The 21,465-nt window shown below is 38.5% G+C and overlaps 1 protein-coding gene across 1 annotated transcript in view; it reads left to right on the top strand.

Annotated features, from left to right (window-relative positions):
• PLD5 (phospholipase D family member 5) overlaps positions 1–21,465 on the top strand; it is a 474,308-nt gene that overhangs the window by 199,490 nt on the left and 253,353 nt on the right. The window contains exon 2 of the mRNA XM_060142072.1: positions 2,626–2,762. Within this exon, the coding sequence (XP_059998055.1) occupies positions 2,626–2,762 (137 nt within the window). The remainder of the gene's footprint in view (positions 1–2,625; positions 2,763–21,465) is intronic.

The following is a 21,465-nucleotide window of genomic DNA, read 5'->3' on the forward strand; positions in this document are numbered from 1 at the left end:
ACAAGTAATGAGTATCATTAAATAAATAAAAAGTAAAGGGCAGAAGACAGTTTATTCCAAAATTTAAAAATTTTTTGTTTAAATAATTGTTTAAGCCCCTACAAAGAAAATAAATCACAAGATTAACATTTCGATTAATAGAGTGTATTTATCATGATCCCTTTAATGTTTGAAAATAAACTACTACAGGCAGGTGAATTTGAAGGATGAACATGTATTAAGTAGCGTTTAGTAGAGATGACACTTTGATACGTCCAAGTGTGGCACCTGGACCAGGAGCATCAACATATCCTGGGAACTTGTTATAAATGCACACTTTTGGGCCCCACCCCAGACCAGGTGATTTAGATGCATGCTTAAGTTTGAGAAATGCTGCTTTAGAGTTTTGGATTCTGAGACTGATATAGAACAATTTCTGAATTTTATCCTAGAAAACTTCCATCTCACATTTCTTTTCTCTCTTTTTGTCTTATTTCTTCCTCTCGTTCTCTGTCTCTGTCTCTCAGCCTTTCTCTTACACATAATTGCATTTTTTGTTGTATGTTTTTTGTTTATTCATATTTTTACCTTGTTTCCCCAAAATATTTGAGACAGCTTACAGAGGTGCATATACTACAATATACTAACAACAGCAAACACTCATTTAGTGCTATTTTTCAGGTACTGTTCTAAGTACTTTACATAAAGTATCTCATTTAATTTAATTTTTAGTAACAGCCCCATAAAGGTAGTTGTTATTATTATTATGATGCCCATTTTACAGACAAGGAATCTAAAGCATAAAGACCAAATAACTTGCCCAAATGCATACAACCAGTAAGTGGCAGAGTCCAGGCAATCTTTTTCCAAAGTCTGAGCCTTCAGCTAGTTTACTGTGCTGCTTCTTAAAGATAAAATTAGTGAAGAATTGGGGATGAATGCCAAGTAAACCTATTCTGCAGAGTTTTACAGAGTTGGTAAGCATGGCCCATGAATTGCCTCTAGCTCCCACAAAGAGTGAAAAAGAATGAGCTATAAGATTTACAGTCACCAAAATGTGGAAATAAACCCATTTTCAGGAAGGTCACTGAGAGAAATACCTCTAGTTGCTCTCCATCCTGAGAAATATTCATTGTGATTTAAATTTCATTCATTCACTCTGTATTTGTTTATACAATAACTATCTCTTGAGCACCTTCTGTTTGTTAGGCTCTTTGCTCGTTGCATGTGGATGGAAAGAATAAAACAATCCATGCCTTAGAGAAACCCAGAGCCTAGGGTTAAAGAACAATGGTGTATCTTCCTTGGGCTTTCCCCCACTTCCTCTCTGAGTGTGCCCGTCGTAGAAGAGCATAATGACAGGCAAGAATGGACTTGGAATAGGTTCTACTATGAGAGAAGACCTGAGGGAGGATGAGAAAACACTAAAAGGAAACAACCATTTGATCTGTAGTGCCTGGTCACAGACATTATTTCCTGACTACGTCTTTCTCTGTAATCTGTAACCTGAGGCTGCCCCTGGACAAACTGGACTTTAGGAGGTTCCTTGATTCTTTGGAGACTATGTGGCTACAGGGATGAAGGGCAAGAAGGTGGTAGGAGGAGACAAAGCCAGCTGGTTTTAACAAAGCTCTGAAATGTGTGTGTGTGTGTGTGTGCACGCGCACATGTGCACGCGTGTCTGTGTATGTATGTATCCTATCGCTAAGAAAGTGCTTCTGGCTGCCTGGTCAAAGGTCACCCTTACCCCTTCTGAAAGTAGTTCCTAGAAGCTGCACAAAGACTTAAAAATTCTTCTTTCTCCTCTCCTCCCCATCCAGATTTACCTAATAAATTGAAAGCAGGCAAAATTATTTGTCCCAGTGGTCATGGCTTTGCCTAGTTAACATGGCCTTATCTTACACCACCTTTGACCATGAACCCCTGGAGATAGGGATGTCTTGAATTCCAACACTTGGGCCTAAAGATAAGGATGTGATTTTCTTTGACCACCTGGAACTTGAGCTTGTGTTTCTAAGTGAAAACCATATCAAGAGTGTGAATGTTGGTTAAGATTTTATTCAGTGTTTTGAAATGAATGATGTTGCCTAATGACCCATGATGCTGGGATCTGATAGATTTAATTTTCTGATCAAAGTGCAGAATTCATACTGACCACAAGGGCATCTTTCCTGAAGTCATCATGCCATAAATATCTTAGAGCAAGATGAGATGGGAAAAGCAAGAAGATACAGAGTTTGAATGCAGTTTGCATAGAGTTTGGAAAATGGTGGTAATAACAGGGGACAGAGAATAATTATTGAGCCACCCTGTGTTTCATGTTTAATTTGCAATAATGGGTCTTGTAGTGATCTGTTCTGGACTACTTTTGATTAGAAAGAAGAGCAAATTCGTTTGGAAATCTTGATGCAGCATCTAAATTATTTAATAGATTCTAACATATTTGGCAGGGATTTGAAAGCTATGTTGAGGAATAAGCATAAAGGTCTTAGGCATTTCACCCAGAGAGCGGCCCTTCTCTGGCAGTGACAAAACTAATTATTCCCCAAAGGGTTTTGCCTGGAACTTTGAAAAGCTGCCGCATCTTGAGTTTCCTAAGCAAAAGGTGCTTTACTTACTTTTCTTTTTCTTCTTTCTCTCTTGCAGTCCCAGCAGAAGTGCATCGTCATCTTTGCACTGGTGTGCTGCTTTGCCATTCTCGTTGCATTGATATTTTCAGCCGTGGACATCATGGGAGAGGATGAGGATGGGCTCTCAGAAAAAAATTGTCAAAATAAATGTCGGTAAGAGGTAACAAACAAAAATTTAAAAATTCTCTTTTAGGGAGTGGGTGAGAAAGTTAAAGAGGGTCCTGGTGAGTGGAGAGAAAAATATCATAAACACACATGGTCACCCAACTTCCCACTGGGTTAAACTGAGACATGACTCACTGTCCACTGATGCTCTTACTTTTATTTAGACCAAGGGAATAAAAATGAGTAATGATTTAATTCACTTTACAGTTTGGGCATATTCTGTACAAAGGAGTGGTTGACAAAATGAAATTTTGTAACAATCTGCATCCTGGACACCACTGTGTATGAGGTTTTGATTTGTTCCATAATGAGCTTGGCAAAAATGAAGGCCCCAATGGACAAAGGACACCATGCTAGTTGTTATTTCAATTAGAAGTTAAACACACATCTCAGGAAAAATTCCCACTTAAAATTAGGGATTAAATAAATAAGCATGTCTATGAGAAGACACAGGTCTCCTCAATCTGTCCCAATTTAGCACAAAATTTATTTTTAATCCAGAAATTACAACAACTTTACCATTATATTTCTGTATTTTTTCTCTTCAAGTACATTAAATAACATTTCCCTAGGGTCACTTCTGACTGCACAGCAGTCACAGCATGGTTTTATCCACATAAATCTCCTCATCCAACTCTTCCCTGAGCCCTACTTTATTTTTTGAGGTTGGTAGGAGAATGTAGAAAAGTACCAAGAGGGGGCAGAGAAGTAAGAGGCTTATTTTTATGTACATGTTGCTGTAAAGCCGAAGTGAGGCCATAAAATTACAATGGTTATTATAACTTAGAGCTTATAATGAATTTTAAATGTTATTTTTCCCTTTGGAAAGCATTAGTCAAAGTGCCCCTCTTTTCTAGCTTCAAAGATCAACCACAGCCTCCTAATGTATATGTGAGTTTTTATCCTGGATATTTTGCCTTGAGGGTTCAATGTCTGACAGAAAAAAAAAATCTGGAAAAGACAATTGAAATTTTGGGGGTTTTAACCCATGATACATTATAGTTTAATTACCAGGCAACAGTATTATACAGAACAAAGGATACAAGAGAGAAATCAGTATACATTTTAGATTTTTTCCTTCATGTTAGATAGGTGTTCCTAAATATGTTTGTTTCCCAGACTGAATTTGGGAGAAAAATTATATTGGGATTATAAGGAAAGCAGTAGAAAAACAGCAGGTCGTCATCTTCCTCCTGATCACTCCATCTTCATCAATACCTTGTGCTAATCCTGTTACATGACAAATATAAACATTCTGTGGGTAAGGGTCCAGTGACTCATACTTCCTCAGTGGAATGCCTCTACCCCTCTCTCTCACGTCACCTGTAATGAAGACTGCTGAGTACTTTACATGGCAAACCCCAGAACCTAGAAAGTAATTTTGTAAAGGTCAAAATATGATGACTTCCTGAAGACAAAATACCCAGGGCCTTTTAGCAAACATTGCCAGATATTGGTAGTTTTCAACAAAAAAGTTGGAGGCCTTCGAATTATGCCTCTTTTCATTTGGGGGAAGCTATAATTTAATCTAATTTTGATTTTTTAACTCATACAACTGGAATATCAGTCTGGTTATTTCTTCTATCTCAGTCAATAACTAAATCCGGCTGACCCAACATTGTTTCTCCCTCCATCTAGAACATATTCTCCCAATTACCAGCTATGCTCCTGCTTCCTTTCCCCTGAGTAGTTGGAATCACTACCCTGATTACTTTGTTGCACCCCTACATGCAACTCTCTTTTCCAGAACTTGCAGCCCCTCCAGATCTTTCTCTCTTCTACAGTCTCTTCCCCTATGTCTTGCATTTCTGTTCTCCTACATTCTCAGCCTTGTAATAGGCACTTTTGTATATCTGCCCGGGTGGCGTCTGGCTTCCTCCTAACATCCTGAGAAGCTTTTGCTTTTTCTCCTCTATCCAAAGCACAGGGTGGAGGCAGGGCAACTGCAATTCCTTACACCCCAATCCAGTCCCAGTCTCCAGTGGGACAGTCCATTGCCCCACCATCTTCCCTCAGTCATTCTCATTTTAATTTGATGAACTTTTCTTACATCGGCCACTGTCTCCTTATCACCATAGGCAACGTTACCTTCTACCAGGACTCTCTCGCTCCTTCTTTTGTGCCTGGCTAATAGATCTTCCAGCGACCAGTCCCATCCCTTGCCACTGTCCTTAGTAACTGTAAAATTTACTTCCAGTACCCTAACCTTACTGTTTTTAACCACCTCAGGTCAATAAATTTAATGTCCACTTTGCCTTTGCACCTGCTAGCAAACTACTGCACCTCCCAGGTAGCCTAATGTAGTGAAAGACCATGGACTTTGAAATTTGAAAGATCTGGATTCAAATCTATATTCTACCACTTACTGACTCTGTAAACTTGGGCAAGATATTAACATAATTATGTCATTCATCACCTTTTTGCAGAACAACAAAGGACTGAACAAGGAGTTACACCATAGTTCATGAGACAAACATAGTGATTTTCTGTGGTCAGAAGTGCAGTGGGAAAGTCAGAGGAGGTTTGGGGGAGTGGCCTGACAGAGTGGAAAGAGGAAACCTGGCCTTGGTCGCCACTTCACTCCTGATAAGTCATGAAAACTATTTTAGTTTTATTTCCCTTAAAAGTGGTGGATTAAAAAAAATCTCTCTCACAGGGTTTTATGAGGCTTCAGTAAGTTGTATAAACCCATAACCAAGCTGCAGGAAGCTCATAACAAGCAATATATAAATGTCAGCCCTCTCCCTGTCCGTTCCTAAGAGTGCAGAATCCCCCTTCTCTATTCACAGCTAGCTTCCTATTCCCCCCACTTTGGCACTTATCCTGAATCTACTCTTTATCTTGATTTTAGTTAGTCTTTGGTTCTGTGGAGGTAAACAAAGAGGACAAACATATGAGAATGAGTGAAGTAAACATGAAAACAGATGCTATTTATTCAGAGCTTGCTATGGCGAGTCAGTTCGCCTCAGTCATTTGTGCTTTAGCAGAGACTCAGAGGCAGGCAGAGGAGGGGGCAAGCTTCATAGTGGTGTGGCCTAACTGGAGGCTGTTGGCCTGGGGGAGCTGGAGGTGGGCTAACTAGATGCAGGCATCCTGCATGATGGGTTAGGGGTACATACTTGGCTTTCTCTGGTTGGTCCTAAATTGGAAGTAGGGACAAAAGTTAGGGAGGCTACCAGTTATTAAGTTATGGCCATTTTGGTTTCAGAAGTTATTGTTTAGCCTCCTGGATTATTACTAGAGATAGCAGTCCTACTTCTTACAAGTCTGCCTTATAGCAGGCTGGGCTGGTTATTAGAGACAAGAAGTTGGTTTCCTGGGCAGGTTGCTGCAGGTTGTGACTCAGAGTTCTACTGTATATATATATATATATATATATATATATATATACACACACACACATACACACACAAATATATATATGGACTGGCCATTACTGATTTGCATATTCAGTCTCCCGCTTCCCTAAACCTCCTCCTATACTATCAGCCCCTTCTGTTTTAATTTTCTTTTTATCCATTTGCTAGACCATGACCAATGTGTCTGTGATACTTCCTGAAGCATGATGTAGTCTTACTTGCCTCCTTGGATCTTGTGTCTCAACCATGCTGCCAGTTCTTAAACTGGTTGACTCCTAGTTCCACCCATCCTTGCCCACAGGGCAGCCTCAACCATTGCTCCAACCTCCCAGCAGCCTGCAGAGAGTGAGTTCCATGTTCTTCAGTCCTAGGTTCCTCCAGGCAAGAATGCCCCCAGTAAAATAAGTGACGTCATTTGGAGATGCACCCACTGAGTACGCTGGAGCTGACATAGACCAGAAGGCAAAACTGCCAATCTGCAGAAGCTCTAGCATGCCAGTCTCAACTTACTCCTTCTGTACAAAGTTGCAGTCCTCCTCTCATGACCTTTTCCCGTCATAACCTTTCTAGACTCTATCTACCCTCAAGGTGGCACTGAGGAGGTCACATGGTGCTCAGCTTCCAATTAACATTTACTTCACTCACAGAGTTTTCTCTTTATGTTCTTCTCCTTGCTGAGCAAATGCTGCTTGCTCGGTGCAACCTTTGCTGAGATCTAACTACCTTGTAATTAAGCTCCTTCTGTGTTTGTACCTCTCCTCACTCCTGAAAGTTGAAAGAGTACAAGACATTCTGCAGTCTGTTCGTGGCTTCACACTGTTTTGACAGCCTCTTTCCAAGGTCTCCTCATCCAGTGTACTCTTTTCTAAATATATTACTTTAATTCATTTTGTCTCTACTAACTAGCCTAGATACCTTTCTGTCCTCTGAAAGAGTCCCACTCCAAATCATACTGCCCACTCAGTGTTTTCCCAACTTTTATATGTCTTTCTAAAAAAATGTATCTCCTTATAAATAATGTCCTATTTGTAATTTATTTTTTCCTGACTTCTTATTTTATTTCTCTTCCTCTTTTTATTACTTAGCTTCGATAATACTCTAATAGTAGAATAATGATACCCTTGATTATAGTTTTCCATACAAATCAATAAAATAACTGCTCTAAACTTATCTTCCAAAGTGCATTTCAACCAACCTCAGTTGTTATGCCCAGAAGCAAGATCTTTTGACCTCAGTAAGTGACTTGGACCTATTTCTCTGTCTCTCTGTACTGAATTTATGTGTACTTTCCATCATTTCCCAGTGTGTTTTAAATTGCTGATTCAGTCTTTATAAATATAAACCTCCACGTCACTTGATTACCTGAAGGAGTAAAAGGCAAAATTTCTAGTTTTCACTAAGAAATTATATTTCATTGGCCTCTGGGGCAACACTGGAGAGTCAAGAATGGCTTCAACTGCCAGTTTAGATTGTATACATCCTGTGTTTTGGCTATTTTATGATTCACTAGTGCCCCTAATTATTATTTTACACCATTCCTGCAAGAGGTAACCATGCACTGTGAAGTTGCCCACGTGTCACATCCTCAGGGACCAGTAGAGATGCTGGAGCTTACCTCCCACTGCTGCTCCCACACAGAACACCTGCTCACCTTGGGACATTCACCCATTCAGATGACAGGCCTCCATTTTTCATTTTACAGCTACAGCTGTCTCTCCTCTCCTGGAGAAATCCTACGTCAGTTGTTTTGGATTGTTACTGGCCCACTTATTAGAGAGATCATTAGACACTTACTAGAAAAGGGACTTTTCTTTACCACACCTCCTGGATAAATTCACACAGAACGAGTTTGCACCCTGCTTCTCTTCCATCTCAGGCCCAATTCCCATAACATGGTAACTAACTTCTGTAAACCCTCATTAAACAAGCTGAGTAAACATAAAATTTTGGGTGGGCTGTCATTGACTTCTAAACGTATTGATGGACGCTTGCCACCTATTCTATCCAGATAATTACAGCAGCCCTTGCTCCTGGACTTCCTCCCACTTGCCTGTCATCCTTCTAAATCAGTTCTGTGTCTGGGTGACTACTGCCCTGGTTGGGCCCACTCTTGCCCAGAAATCTGCCTGTCCATTTTAGCCTGTGCCCATTTGGTCTGAAGCATGAAGGGGATGGACCAACTCGGTCTATGTATATAATCCCCACTATTCTGAACCCAGTAATTTCCTTTCACCCTAATGTGAATGGACTTGGGTCTGTTTAAAATGTAACACGTGTAATATTTTAGGCTGGGTAATTAATGTATAAGTTACCACAGTGGTTCTCTAATAAGGGGTGGCCTACACCACTAAGGTTTGGCTACAGAAAGTATAGTAAGGGCCGTAATAGGGCATCCCTTCACACACACACTTTATGTATATTTTCTAAATTTTACAATTTCTCTATTACAAAGCTGGCTTCTCTATTTTATGTTTTTCACATCTTCTGAATTTCTTCCTCTGATCCATTATTTACTTACTTAAAATAATACACTATATCCATAGCTATATCTATATTTCTATTAATAACTCAGTTGCAGCTCCAGTATAGGACATATATCATTTGTATCATCAATATACATTTCCAGAAGATAGTATTGTGAGACCTCTTTAGGCACTGACAATCACCTCCTAGTATTTTGTACTTTCTCATTTAGTGTCATGACCTTAGAGCTATCTTAACAGATACAACTTGTTCCAACAGACTTTAATCATTGTTTTCCCTTTTAATGCCCCAATTTTTATTCTTGGCTAGTAGGAGCTGTCTTTTGTACATGTGCAATGTCTTTTGGACATTATTCCAGATATCTCTGAGAGCAGCCTTGCATTCTGGCAGCAAGAAGCTGTTTAGTCCCATTTTGAATTTTCTGGCTCTGGGACATGGTACTGTCTACTCTCTAATGAGCCATGGTTCCTTTCATGGAGGATTCTATTAAATGTCAAAACCCAAGCTCTAAGGGTGTCATTAGATTGTCCCCAAAGGGTATTGGTGATAGATAACAATGACACTAGAGGAAAAGCTTTTTAAATTGCTTTTGTGACTGAGCAATATTCCTTCTTTACTTTCCTTCCTTTCATATTATAGGAATAAGAACATGGACTGTAGGAGCCAAATTTCCTGGGTTTGAATTTGGCTGTATTACTTAGGAGAATTGCAATTTTGGGCAAGTTTCTCAGTTTTACTATACCACATTTTCTTCAGCTATATAATGAAGACAGTTATGTCCTACTTGAAAGGTTTCTGTAAGGACTAAATATGTTAATACAAGTACCTTTCATATCTGTCATATAATAAATGCACAATAAATGTTGACTGTTCTTTTTTAAATTTTAGGTTTTTTTGGAGTATAGTTGATTTACAACATTGTGCTAGTTTCAGGTGTACAGCAAAGTGAATCTGTTATACATATACATATATCCACTCCTTTTTAGATTCTTTTCCCATATAGGCCATAACAGAGTATTTTTTTTTTGACTGTTCTTTTTATTAAGGGACATAAGTTCATTGCAGGTGTTTGCAGTCCCCTTTTAAGTTCCATTTAACTTTGCTCCAAAATAAGGAAGTTTTTCATCCATTTTTTATCCTCTCCTTAAACTACAAGTTTTTTCCTTTATTTATATTCACTTTGATCTACCATGGTTTATATTGACAAGCCCAACTGTGTTTCTAAATCAGTATTGCTCCCAAATTTAGAAGACTTGGTTTTTGGCTTCATATTTGACATCTGAGCACTTTTCTGACTGTCTAAAGAGAAAGAGAAAAGTTTGTCTACACCCCCACCCCCAAGGAAACATGAAAGAATTTTAAAGCCTAGAGCACCTGGTACTACAAATAGATTCCTAATGTACTAAACAAACAGTAATGATGAAATGTGGAGTAAAAGCAAAACCTGGCTCTAGAACTTTTATTTTACATTCTCTCCTAGTTTCTCTGTTTTAGCTCACAGTGAACCTATTTCCTTTATAACTTTCTTGATGTGTTTTTTTCCTTTTTTAATGCCAATATCCATTTATTACAAAATATTCTAGAATCTCTAGAAAGAGAGGGGATAGCACTTACGTTTAATCCACTATATTAAACAAAAAAGAGCCAATTTACCCATTTTTTTAATTGAAGTATAATTGATTTACAATATTATATTCATTTGGAGTATACAACATAACGATTAAATATTTTTATAGATTATACTCCATTTAAGGTTATTATAAAATATTGGCTATATTCCCTATGTTGTACAATATATCCTTGTAGCTTATTTACTTTATACATATTAGTTTGTACCTCTTAATGCCTTAACCCTATCTTGCCCCTCCCCACTTCCCTTTCCCCACCGGTAACCACTAGTTTTCTATATCTGTGAGTCTGTTTCTGTTTTGTTATATTCATTAGTTTTAATTTTTAGATGCCACATCCACGTGATAACATACAGTATTTGTCTATCTCCATCTGACTTATTTCACTAAGCATAATACCCTCCAGGTCTGTCCATGTTGTTGCAAATGGCAAAACCCCATTCTTTTTTATGACTGAGTTATATATATAATGGGATAATGGGATATATATATATATATATATATATATATATATATATATATATATATATATCTCACATCCTCTTTATCCATTCATCTGTTGATGGTTACTTAGGTTGCTTCTGTATCTTGGCTATTTTGAATAATGCTGCTGTGGACACTGGGGTACATGTATGTTTTTGAATTAGTGGTTTTGTTTTCTTTGGATATATACACAGGAGTGGAATTGCTGGGTTACATGGTAGTTCTGTTTTAGAGAAACCTCCATACTGTTTTCCATAGTGGCTGCATCAATTTACATCATTCCCACCAACAGTGTACAAGGGTTCCCTTTACTTCACATCCTCGCCAATGTTTTTTGGGGGGGTTTTTTTGGCTGCATTGGGTCTTTGTTGCTGCGTGCCGGCTTTTCTAGTTGTGGTGAGCAGGGGCTACTCTTCGCTGAGGTGTGCAGGCTTCTCATTGCGGGGGCTTCTCTTGTTGCAGAGCACGGGCTCTAGGCGCGCGGGCTTCAGTAGTTGTGGCTCTCAGGCTCTAGAGCACAGGCTCAGTAGTTGTGGTGCACAGGCTTAGTTGCTCCGTGGCATGTGGGATCTTCCCGGACCCAGGGCTCGAACCCATGTCCCCTGCATTGGCAGGAGGATTCTTAACCACTGCGCCACCAGGAAAGCCTGCCAATGTTTGTTATTTGTGTTCTTTTTGATGATAACTGTTCTGACAGGTGTGAGGTGTCTCATGGTTTTGATTTGCATTTCTCTAGTGACTAGTGACGTTGAGCATCTTTTTATGTGCCTGTTGGCCATCTGCATGTCCTTTTGGAAAAATATCTGTTCAGGACTTCTGCCCATTTTTTAATTGGGTTATTTTTTTTTGATGTTGAGTTGTATGAGCTGTTTATATATTTCAGATATTAACCCCTTATTGTTCATATCACATTCAAATATTTTCTTCCATTCAGTAGGTAATCTTTTTGTTTTGTCAGTGGTTTCCTTTGCTGTGCAAAAGCTTTGAAGTGTAATAAGGTCTCATTTGTTTATTTTTGCTTTTGTTTCCTTTGCTTTAGGAGACAGATCCAAAAAAATATTGCATCTATTTATGTCAAAGTGTGTTCTGCTTTATGCTTTCTTCTAGGAGCTTTATGGTTTCTTCTAGGAGCTTTATGGTATCTGGTCTTACATTTAGGTCTCCAATCTATTTTGAGTTTATTTTTGTATATTGTATAAGAAAATGTTTTCATTTCACTCTTTTACATGTAGCTGTCCAGTTTTCCCAGCACCACCCACTGAAGAGAATATCTTTTCCTCGTTGTTTATTCTTGCCTCCTTTGTCATAGATTAATTGACCACAATTGTGTGGGTTTATTTCTGGGCTCTCTATTCTGTTCCATTGATCTATGTGCCTGTTTTTGTTCCAGTGCCATACTGTTCTGATTACTGTAGCTTTGTAGTATAGTCTGAACTCTGGGGGCTTTACACCTCCAGTTTTGTACTTTTTTCTCAAAATTACTTTGGCTATTCAGGGAATTTTTTGATTCCATATAAATTTGAGGGTTATTTGTTCTAGTTCTATGAAAAATGCCATGGTTATTTTGATAGGGATTGCATTAAGTCTGTAGATTGCTCTGAGCATTTTACCCATTTCTTATTGGCTCCCCCTCGTCTTTCCCCAGTTCTAAACTCCTTTCACTCACTTACAGCCCCAACCTTACTTCTCCTGAATCTCTGTTTAGAGATTACTTTAATTGAGAAATGGCTTCCACCTCTGTAAAACTCCTTCAGCTTTCTTGCCAACACAGAATTCCCAGGTGTCTTCACTCATCCTTCCCTCCTCCCATTTTTATTCAGAGGAAGAGATTTCTCTTGCCTTTTCCAAAGCTAACCATCTCTGTCTATGGCAATAATCTTGTGGAAATAAATTAAGACCAACCAAATTCAGAGCTTACTATAGTAAGGGAGTCAGTCACCATCAGTTGCATTTGGTAGAGGCTCAAAGTCAAGCAGAGGAGGGGGAAAGCTTTACAGTGGAAAAAGGAAGGCTTCAGGTGTGCCCTTATTGGAAGCTGTTGGCCTGGGGATGCTGGAGGTGAGCTAACTTTGTTAGAAGTGAGGCATCCTATGTGATGGACTAAGGGAGCATATTTATCTCTCTCTGATTGATTCTAAGTTGGAAGCATGGACAAAAATTAGGGAAGCTATCAGTTATTAATCAAGTCCTGGTCGTTTTGGTGGCAGAAGTTATTGTTTGGCTTTGTGGATTGTCACTAGAGATAGTAGTCTCACTTTCTATATGTCTGACCTGTACAGGCTGGATTCCTGGGCTAGTTATCATAGATAAGAGGTTGGTTTTTTGGTCAGCTTGCTGCACTTTGTGGGTCTGAATTCTGTTTTTATATATGATCTGGCTTTTGTCCATTCATATATTCAATTTCTCATACCCTTTTCATTGCCCACTTACAGAGACAGGCAATATTCAAATCTTGTTCTTTCTCATTTCCTACTCTCAGCTTTGGCAGAGAGTCATTCCTATGATTTCACCTCTACCTCTCGTCAAGTGATTACAAAATCCCTAGCTCAGGCCATGATTCCTCTCTTGTCATCTTCTCTCCTTGTGCACCAACTAGTCTAGCTCTTTCTACTCACACAGTGTTAATGTAGAGCACTTAGAACCTTGCTTGATATCAGTTAGGCACTCACTACATGCTGTTTTCTTTCTGTTTTGAGCCTTTACTCATTGTAAGGATATTTGCATTTTCCCAGGGACCTGGGCTGAGGTACCCCACCTGCATCTCACTCCTTTGCCCCCTTTCCACAAATTCAAGGCCATTTCATCTCTTTAATGGCAGATTTGGCCTTCTGCTGGTGCTATCAGCATTTCTATTTTTATGTTGTCCCATCAAAATCAAAAACTCCCTGAGAACAAGGGTCACAATCTGTTTTTCTCTCTTTGTGTCTTATAGTGTTTCACACATCAGGACTGAGCAGCTACTCTTTTTTAATGGGCAATAATTTCCATGTAAAAACAATGTTGTTTTTAATACTGTTATAATACTATTTAGTATTATTTAACAATACACTGTTCATTGAGATAATATGTACCATCTTGATAAATTTATTATGCCCCCATGGTGTAATTCATTTTGCGAGAATAACTGGGGATCATGAGAGAAGAAACTGAAGGTTATAGATTATATACTTAAAGATATGGAAGTGGGGTAGAAAAAGAAACCCGCTGAAGGATTCCTAAAATAGAGTAATCTAACACATACGTTTTCTAACTAGCGTTGAATAAATAATGTTAAATAATAATTGGGAATGGAAGATAAATGCTGAATTTTAAATGAAAGAAAAATCTTCAAAAATTTAAATATAGATATTTTTATGCTTCTGAACTCTTTCATTTGAAATGTCACTTATTAATGTAAGGTCGGATCTTAACAAACGGCACCACGAAACAGAGGAAAGCTTCAAGTGAGCTTTATTAGGGAGCGTTCCCGGGCGAGGTTCACTGGTCCGAGAGAAAGGGGCCAGAGAAGTCGTACCTGGGCGAGGGTTGGGCAAGATTTTATAGGGGACGAACGGAAAGGGGTGTGGTGAATCTGGGAGGGCACAGGGTATTCCTTATTTGGTGGTCTTTTCGGGTATCCTGGGGGACCGTTAGTCCCGCCCCTCGAAAGGCGGGAAGGCTGGGCCGGGTGCAAAGTCCCCAGGTCAGTTCCTGGAACTGGGTGGTCCGGAAAGTCCCCGGTCAGTTTCTGGAACTGGGTGGTCCGGAGAGTTTCGGTCTGATGCAACCTGTGAATCTGATTGTGTTCCCCTGCCTCGGGCCAGTTGGCCTTACAATTAACATCTTAATTTCACCACTGAGTGAAGTAAAATTCAAATTTCCTGAATTATGAGAGATTTGATTAGCCCAGTGCCCAGGAAGTATTGTTTATATTCCCATAGTTAAAATCTAAAAAATTATTTTTTAAATAATGTTTTATCTTTAGCATTTAATGTTTAAAGGAGGAAATTCAAGAGAGTGTGATACTTCCTGATGGTCTATAATTACCACTTGGGAAGCAGCAGAAGCTAATTATTTCAGAGTTTTAATTTTAATGAAACTTAATATATGATTAACGATGTTGACATTTCCTGTTGCCAGGTTTTTTTTGCAAAAACATTATTTGAATGTGGTATATATTTTTTAAAAAGTTCATTGAACCCTTCCAGGCACAGCCATATCTGAGCATCATGAATGGCGTTGGGCACAGAAAGCACAGCTGTCTTTTTCTTTTCCACAGATAGCCTGTTTCAGGGCCTTTGCAGGAAGGACATCTCACAATAATAGTGAAGAGCCCAGCCCTTAACCTGAGGCAAGGGGAACACTGACAAAGGGAGAGGGGAGATAAATAAAAAGAAAACCTAACTGGATGTGCCTAATGGATATTTTTATATTTTGTTTATAGACCTGTAATTAGAAAAACTTTGTAATTGGAACTTTCAATTAAAGTAATTGCCATGATTACAAAGAGTATATGGAGAAAAACAAAGTTTTAAAAGAAAAACCTGCCGAAGAATTCACTGGAACTCAGCTTCCAAAGTTGCAAAACTTTTGAAATTCAGAACAGCTTGAACATTTAGAAAGCATCACTGAAGAATGGGGTCATATTACAGAGTAGGAACTTTGAACTATGAATCTAAAAGAAAAGGCTGCTACAAGCAAAGAGTCTGCAATTAAACCTCACCTGCATGCTCTAAGCTAGTTTTCAGATGTTATTCACACTCATGTAGCAGTGTGTTTGGACCACTAAAATTAGGTTCAAAAGACCCGGGGTCAGTCCCGGGGTTTCTGCCCCTTCAAGGAAAGAAGGTCCCTAAATGAAGCCTTAGTATTCTCATTTATAAATTGATGACGACTCTTCTTCCAGGCTGTTGTGACATGAAAGTCAGTTAATATATATGTAGAAAATGGCAAGCTGCTTTACCAAGTGAAACATTATATCGTTCACTTATTTTTTGAGTCACATTCACAAAGACAGATAGTACCCAGTGCCAGAAATATCTTTTTTTGGTATAAACCACATCTGGTGAGGCTTTGACTTTTATAAAAATAAAATAAAATAGAAATTGTAGTTTGCCAAAGCCATACAAGCCATTGAGACGTTTCAGAGCCCTGGTAGCAAAGGTCGAGGTGCAGTTGTGTGTGTGATGCCCAAGAGTGTGCGCAGGCTTAGCATCCAAGAAACCTGAGTATGCATCTCCATTTGGCCACCCACTATGCCATCTTGGTCACTTAACCTGCCTGTGTCATCTGTAAAGTGATAGTGATGATAATAGTACATATACCATAGAGTTTTATAAAAAGAAAATGAATTAAAATGTGCGACTTGCTTGACTAACAGGGAGAGACCTCTACAGTAGGTTGAAGATCTCTTCCCTCAAGATTAATCTACAAAACTCATCATCTTAGATTTACCTCAGTCAATTTTGCTTGTTTTATTGCTCCCATATCTCCAAGTTATTCCGTTAGATTCTTGCCTTTTTAAGCAACTGTTTATGCAATTGAAAAACTAATATATACAGATGACAAAAATATACAAATGCAGAGTCTTAAAATGAAACATAATCTCCCTCTTATTGCAGACCCTGGATCTCCTTGCTCAGGGGCAAACACTGCTGCCATGTTTTTGTATATCTTTCCAGAATTATGATTTTATATATGCCTCTGTGTGTATATGTATATATTCATATATATATATATTTATGAGTGTTGTATATATCTGTATAACTCTCCCTTTTTCTCACAAATGGGAGCATATAGAGATGGTTTTGCATCTTGTTTTTGTGCTTTAAACAGTTTTTTTCTGGACCTCTTTACATATTAAGATGTATAGATCCATGGCTGCATAGCATTCATTATATGGGTATATAGTTAATGTAATCAGTTCTTTATTGATTTAATGGACATTTATGTTCTTTGGGGGTTTTGTTATTTTAATAAGCAGTGCCACAATGGATATGTATATATATTTAAGCATATGTAGGAGGATATCTTTAAATTCCTAGAAATGGAATTGTTAGGTCACAGGGTATATGCATTTTAAATTTGGATAGGTAGTACAAATTGTATTACAAAGGGTCTGTATCATTAAGATGTAAGATTACTTGTTTTATCCACTCTTTTTTTGTTATCAAATGATTATATTTATTTCTTTTTTATTAGAGCATAATTGCTTTACAGTGTTGTGTGTTAGTTTCTGCCACAGAGTGAAGTGAATCAGCCATATGCATACACACATCCCCTCCCTCTTGGACCTCCCCCTCCCATCCCACCAACTAGGCCATCACAGAGCACCGGGCTGAGCTCCCTTTGCTATACAGCAGGTTCCCATTAGCTACCTATTTTACCCATGATAGTATATTTATGTCAAATCTAATCTCCCAATTCATCCCACCCTGCCCTGCCAGCCTGTGTCCACACATCAGTACTCTATGTCTGCATTTCTATTCCTACCCTGCAAATAGGTTCATCTGTACCATTTTTCTAGATTCCACATATATGCATCAATATGCGACATTTGTTTATCTTTTCTGACTTACTTCACTCTGTATAACAGATTCTAGGTCCATCTACATCTCTACAAATGACCCAATTTCATTTCTTTTTATGACTGAGTAATACTCCATTATATATATATGTACCACATCTTCTTTATCCATTCATCTGTCAATGGACATTTATGTAGATTCCATGTCCTGGCTATTGTAAATGGTGCTGCAATGAACATTGGGGTACATGTCTTTTTTTTTTTTTTTTTGAATTTTTGAATTTTATTTTAATTTTTTATGCAGCAGGTTCTTATTAGTTATCCATTTTATACATATTTGTATATATATGTCAATCCCAATCTCCCAATTCATCACACCACCACGCCCCACTGCCACTTTCCGCCCTTGGTGTCCATACATTTGTTCTCTACATCTTTGTCTCTATTTCTGCCCTGCAAACCAGTTCATCTGTACTATTTTTCTAGGTTCCACATATATGCGTTAATATGCAATATTTGTTTTTCTCTTTCTGACTTACTTCACTCTGTATGACAGTCTCTAGATCCATCCACATCTCTACAAATGACCCAATTTTGTTCCTTTTTATGGCTGAGTAATATTCCATTGTATATATGTACCACATCTTCTTTATCTATTCGTCTGTCGATGGGCATTTAGGTTACTTCCATGACCTGGCTATTGTAAATAGTGCTGCAATGAACATTGGGGTGCATATGTTTTTTGAATTATGGTTTTCTATGGGTATATGTCCAGCAGTGGGATTGCTGGATCATATGGTAATTCTATTTTTAGTTTCTTAAGGAACCTCCATATGTTCTCCATAGTGGCTGTATCAGTTTACATTCCCACCAACAGTGCAAGAGGGTTCCCTTTTCTCCACACCCTCTCCAGCATTTGTTGTTTGTAGATTTTCTGATGATGCCCATTCTAACTGGTGTGAGGTGATACCTGATTGTAGTTTTGATTTGCATTTCTCTAATAATTAGTGATGTTGAGCAGATTTTCATGAGCTTCTTGGCCACCTGTATGTCTTCTTTGGAGAAATGTCTATTTAGGTCTTCTGCCCATTTTTGGATTGGGTTGTTTGTTTTTTTAATATTGAGCTTCATGAGCTGTTTATATATTTTGGAGATTAATCCTTTGTCTTGATTCGTTTACAAATATTTTTTCCAATTCTGAGGGTTGTCTTTTCGTCTTGTTTGAAGTTTTCTTTGTTTTGCAAAAGCTTTTAAGTTTCATTAGGTCCCATTTGTTTATTTTTGTTTTTATTTCCATTACTGTAGGAGGTGGATCATAAAAGATCTTGCTGTGATGTATGTCAACGAGTGTTCTTCCTATGCTTTTCTCGAAGACTTTTATAGTGTCCAGTCTTACATTTAGGTCTCTAATCCATTTTGAGTTTATTTTATTAGGGAGTGTTCTAATTTCATTCTTTTACATGTAGCTGTCCAGTTTTCCCAGCACCACTTATTGAACAGACTGTCTTTTCTCCATTGTATATCCTTGCCTCATTTGTCATAGATTAGTTGACCATATGTGCATGGGTTTATCTCTGGACTTTCTATCCTGTTCCATTGATCTATATTTCTGTTTTTGTGCCAGTACCATACTGTCTTGATTACTGTAGCTTTGTAGTATAGTCTGAAGTCAGTGAGTCTGATTCCTCCAGCTCCGTTTTCTTCTTATTGATCTTTGCTATTGTTTATTTTGTTTCTGTTTTATTTATTTCTGACCTGATCTTTATGATTTCTTTCCTTCTGCTAACTTTTGGGGGTTTTTTGTTCTTTCTCTGATTGCTTTAGTTGTAAGGTTAGATTGTTTATTTGAGATTTTTCTTGTTTCTTGAGGTAGGCTTGTATTGCTATAAACTTCCCTCTTAGAACTGCTTTTGCTGCATCCCATAGGTTTTGGGTTGTTGCGTTTTCATTGTAATTTGTCTCTAGGTATTTTTTTATTTCCTCTTTGATTTCTTCAGTGATCTCTTGGTTATTTAGTTACGTATTGTTTAGCCTCCATGTGTTTGTGTTTATTACGTTTTTTTCCCTGTAATTGATTTCTAATCTCATAGCACTGTGGTCAGAAAAGATACTTGATATGATTTCAATTTTCTTAAATTTTCTGAGGCTTGATTTGTGACCCAAGGTGTGATCTATCCTGGAGAATGTTCTGCGTGCACTTGAGAAGAAAGTGTTATCTGCTGTTTTTGGATGGAATGTCCTATAAATATGAATTAAATCTATTTAGTCTATTGTGTCATTTAAAGGTTGTGTTTCCTTATTAATTTTCTGTTTGGATGATCTGTCCGTTGGTGTAAGTGAGGTGTTAAAGTCCCCCACTATTACTGTGTTACTGTTGATTTCCTCTTTTATAGCTGTTAGCATTTGTCTAATGTATTGAGGTGCTCCTATGTTGGGTGCATATATATTTATAATTATATCTTCTTCTTGGATTGATCCCTTGATCATTATGTAGTGTCTTCCTTGTCTCTTGTAACAGTCTTTATTTTAAAGTCTATTTGATATGAGTATTGCTACTCCAGGTTTCTTTTTTTTTTTTTCCCCCCAGGTTTCTTTTGATTTACATTTGCATGGAATTTCTTTTTCCATCCCCTCACTTTCAGTCTGTTTGTATCCCTAGGTCTGAAGTGGGTGTCTTATAGACAGCATATATATAGGTCTTGTTTTGTGTCCATTCAGTGAGCCTGTGTCTTTGGGTTGGAGCATTTCATACATTCATGTTTAAGGTAATTATTGATATGTATGTTCCTTTTACCATTTTCTTAATAGTTTTGGGTTTGTTTTTGTAGGTCCTTTTTTTCTCTTGTGTCTCCCACTTAGAGAAGTTCCTTTAGCATGTGTTGTAGAGCTGGTTTGGTGGTGCTGAATTCTGTTAGGTTTTGCTTGTCTGTAAAGCTTTTGATTTCTCCGTCGAATGTGAATGAGATCCTTGCCGGGTAGAGTAATCTTGGTTGTAAGTTCTTCCCTTTCATCACTTTAAGTATATCATGCCACTCCCTTCTGTCTTGTAGTGTTTCTGCTGAGAAATCAGCTGTTAACCTTATGGGAGTCCCCGTGTATGTTGTCATTTTTCCCTTGTTGCTTTCAATAATTCTTCTTTGTCTTTAATTTTTGTCAATTTGATTACTCTGTGTCTTGGTGTGCTTCTCCTTAGGTTTATCCTGCCTGGGGATCAGTGTGCTTCCTGGACTTGGGTGGCTGGTTCCTTTCTCATGTTAGGGAAGTTTTTGATTATAATCTCTTCAAATACTTTCTCCCTCTTCAAATGTTTTCTCTCTCTCTTCTCCTCCTGGGACCCCTATAATGCGAATGCTGTTATGTTTAATGTTTTCCCAGAGGTCTCTTAGTCTGTCTTCATTCCTTTTCATTCTTTTTTCTTTATTCTGTTCCGCGGCAGTGAATTCCACCATTCTGTCTTCCAGGTCACTTATCTGTTCTTCTGCTTCAGTTATTCTGCTACTGATTCCTTTTAGTGTATTTTTCATTTCAGTTATTGTATTGTTCATCTCTGTTTGTTTGTTCTTTAATTCTTCTAGGTGTTTGTTCTTTAATTCTTCTAGGTCTTTGTTAACCATTTTTTGCATCTGCTCGATCTTTGCCTCTATTCTTTTTCCGAGGTCCTGTATCATCTTCACTATCATTATTCTGAGTTCTTTTTCTGGAAGGTTGCCTATCTCCACTTCATTTCGTTGTTTTCCTGGGGTTTTCTCTTGTTCCTTCATCTGGTACATAGCCCTCTGCCTTTTCATCTTTTCTATCTTTTTGTGAATGTGGTTTTTATTCCACAGCCTGCAGGATTGTAGTTCTTCTTGCTTCTGCTGTCTGCCCTCTTGTGGATGAGGCTATCTGAGAGGCTTGTGCAAGTTTCCTGGTGGGAGGGACTGGTGGTGGGTAGAGCTGGGTGTTCCTCTGGTGGGAGGAGCTCAGTAAAACTTTAATCTGCTTGTTTGCTGATGGGTGGGGCTGGGCTCCCTCCATGTTGGCTGTCTGGCCTGACGTGACCCAACACCAGAGCCCACCTGGCTTTTTGGTGGGACTAATGGCGGACTCTGGGAAGGCCCACGCCAAGGAGTTCCCCCAGAAACTTCCACTGCCAGTGTTCCCGTCCCCACGGTGGGCCACAGCCACCCCCTACCTCCGCAGGAGACCCTTCAACACAAGCAGGTAGGTCTCGTTCAGTCTCCTATGGGGTA

Source organism: Lagenorhynchus albirostris, chromosome 2, assembly GCF_949774975.1.
Source record: "Lagenorhynchus albirostris chromosome 2, mLagAlb1.1, whole genome shotgun sequence".
NCBI classification, from domain to species: Eukaryota; Metazoa; Chordata; class Mammalia; order Artiodactyla; family Delphinidae; genus Lagenorhynchus; species Lagenorhynchus albirostris.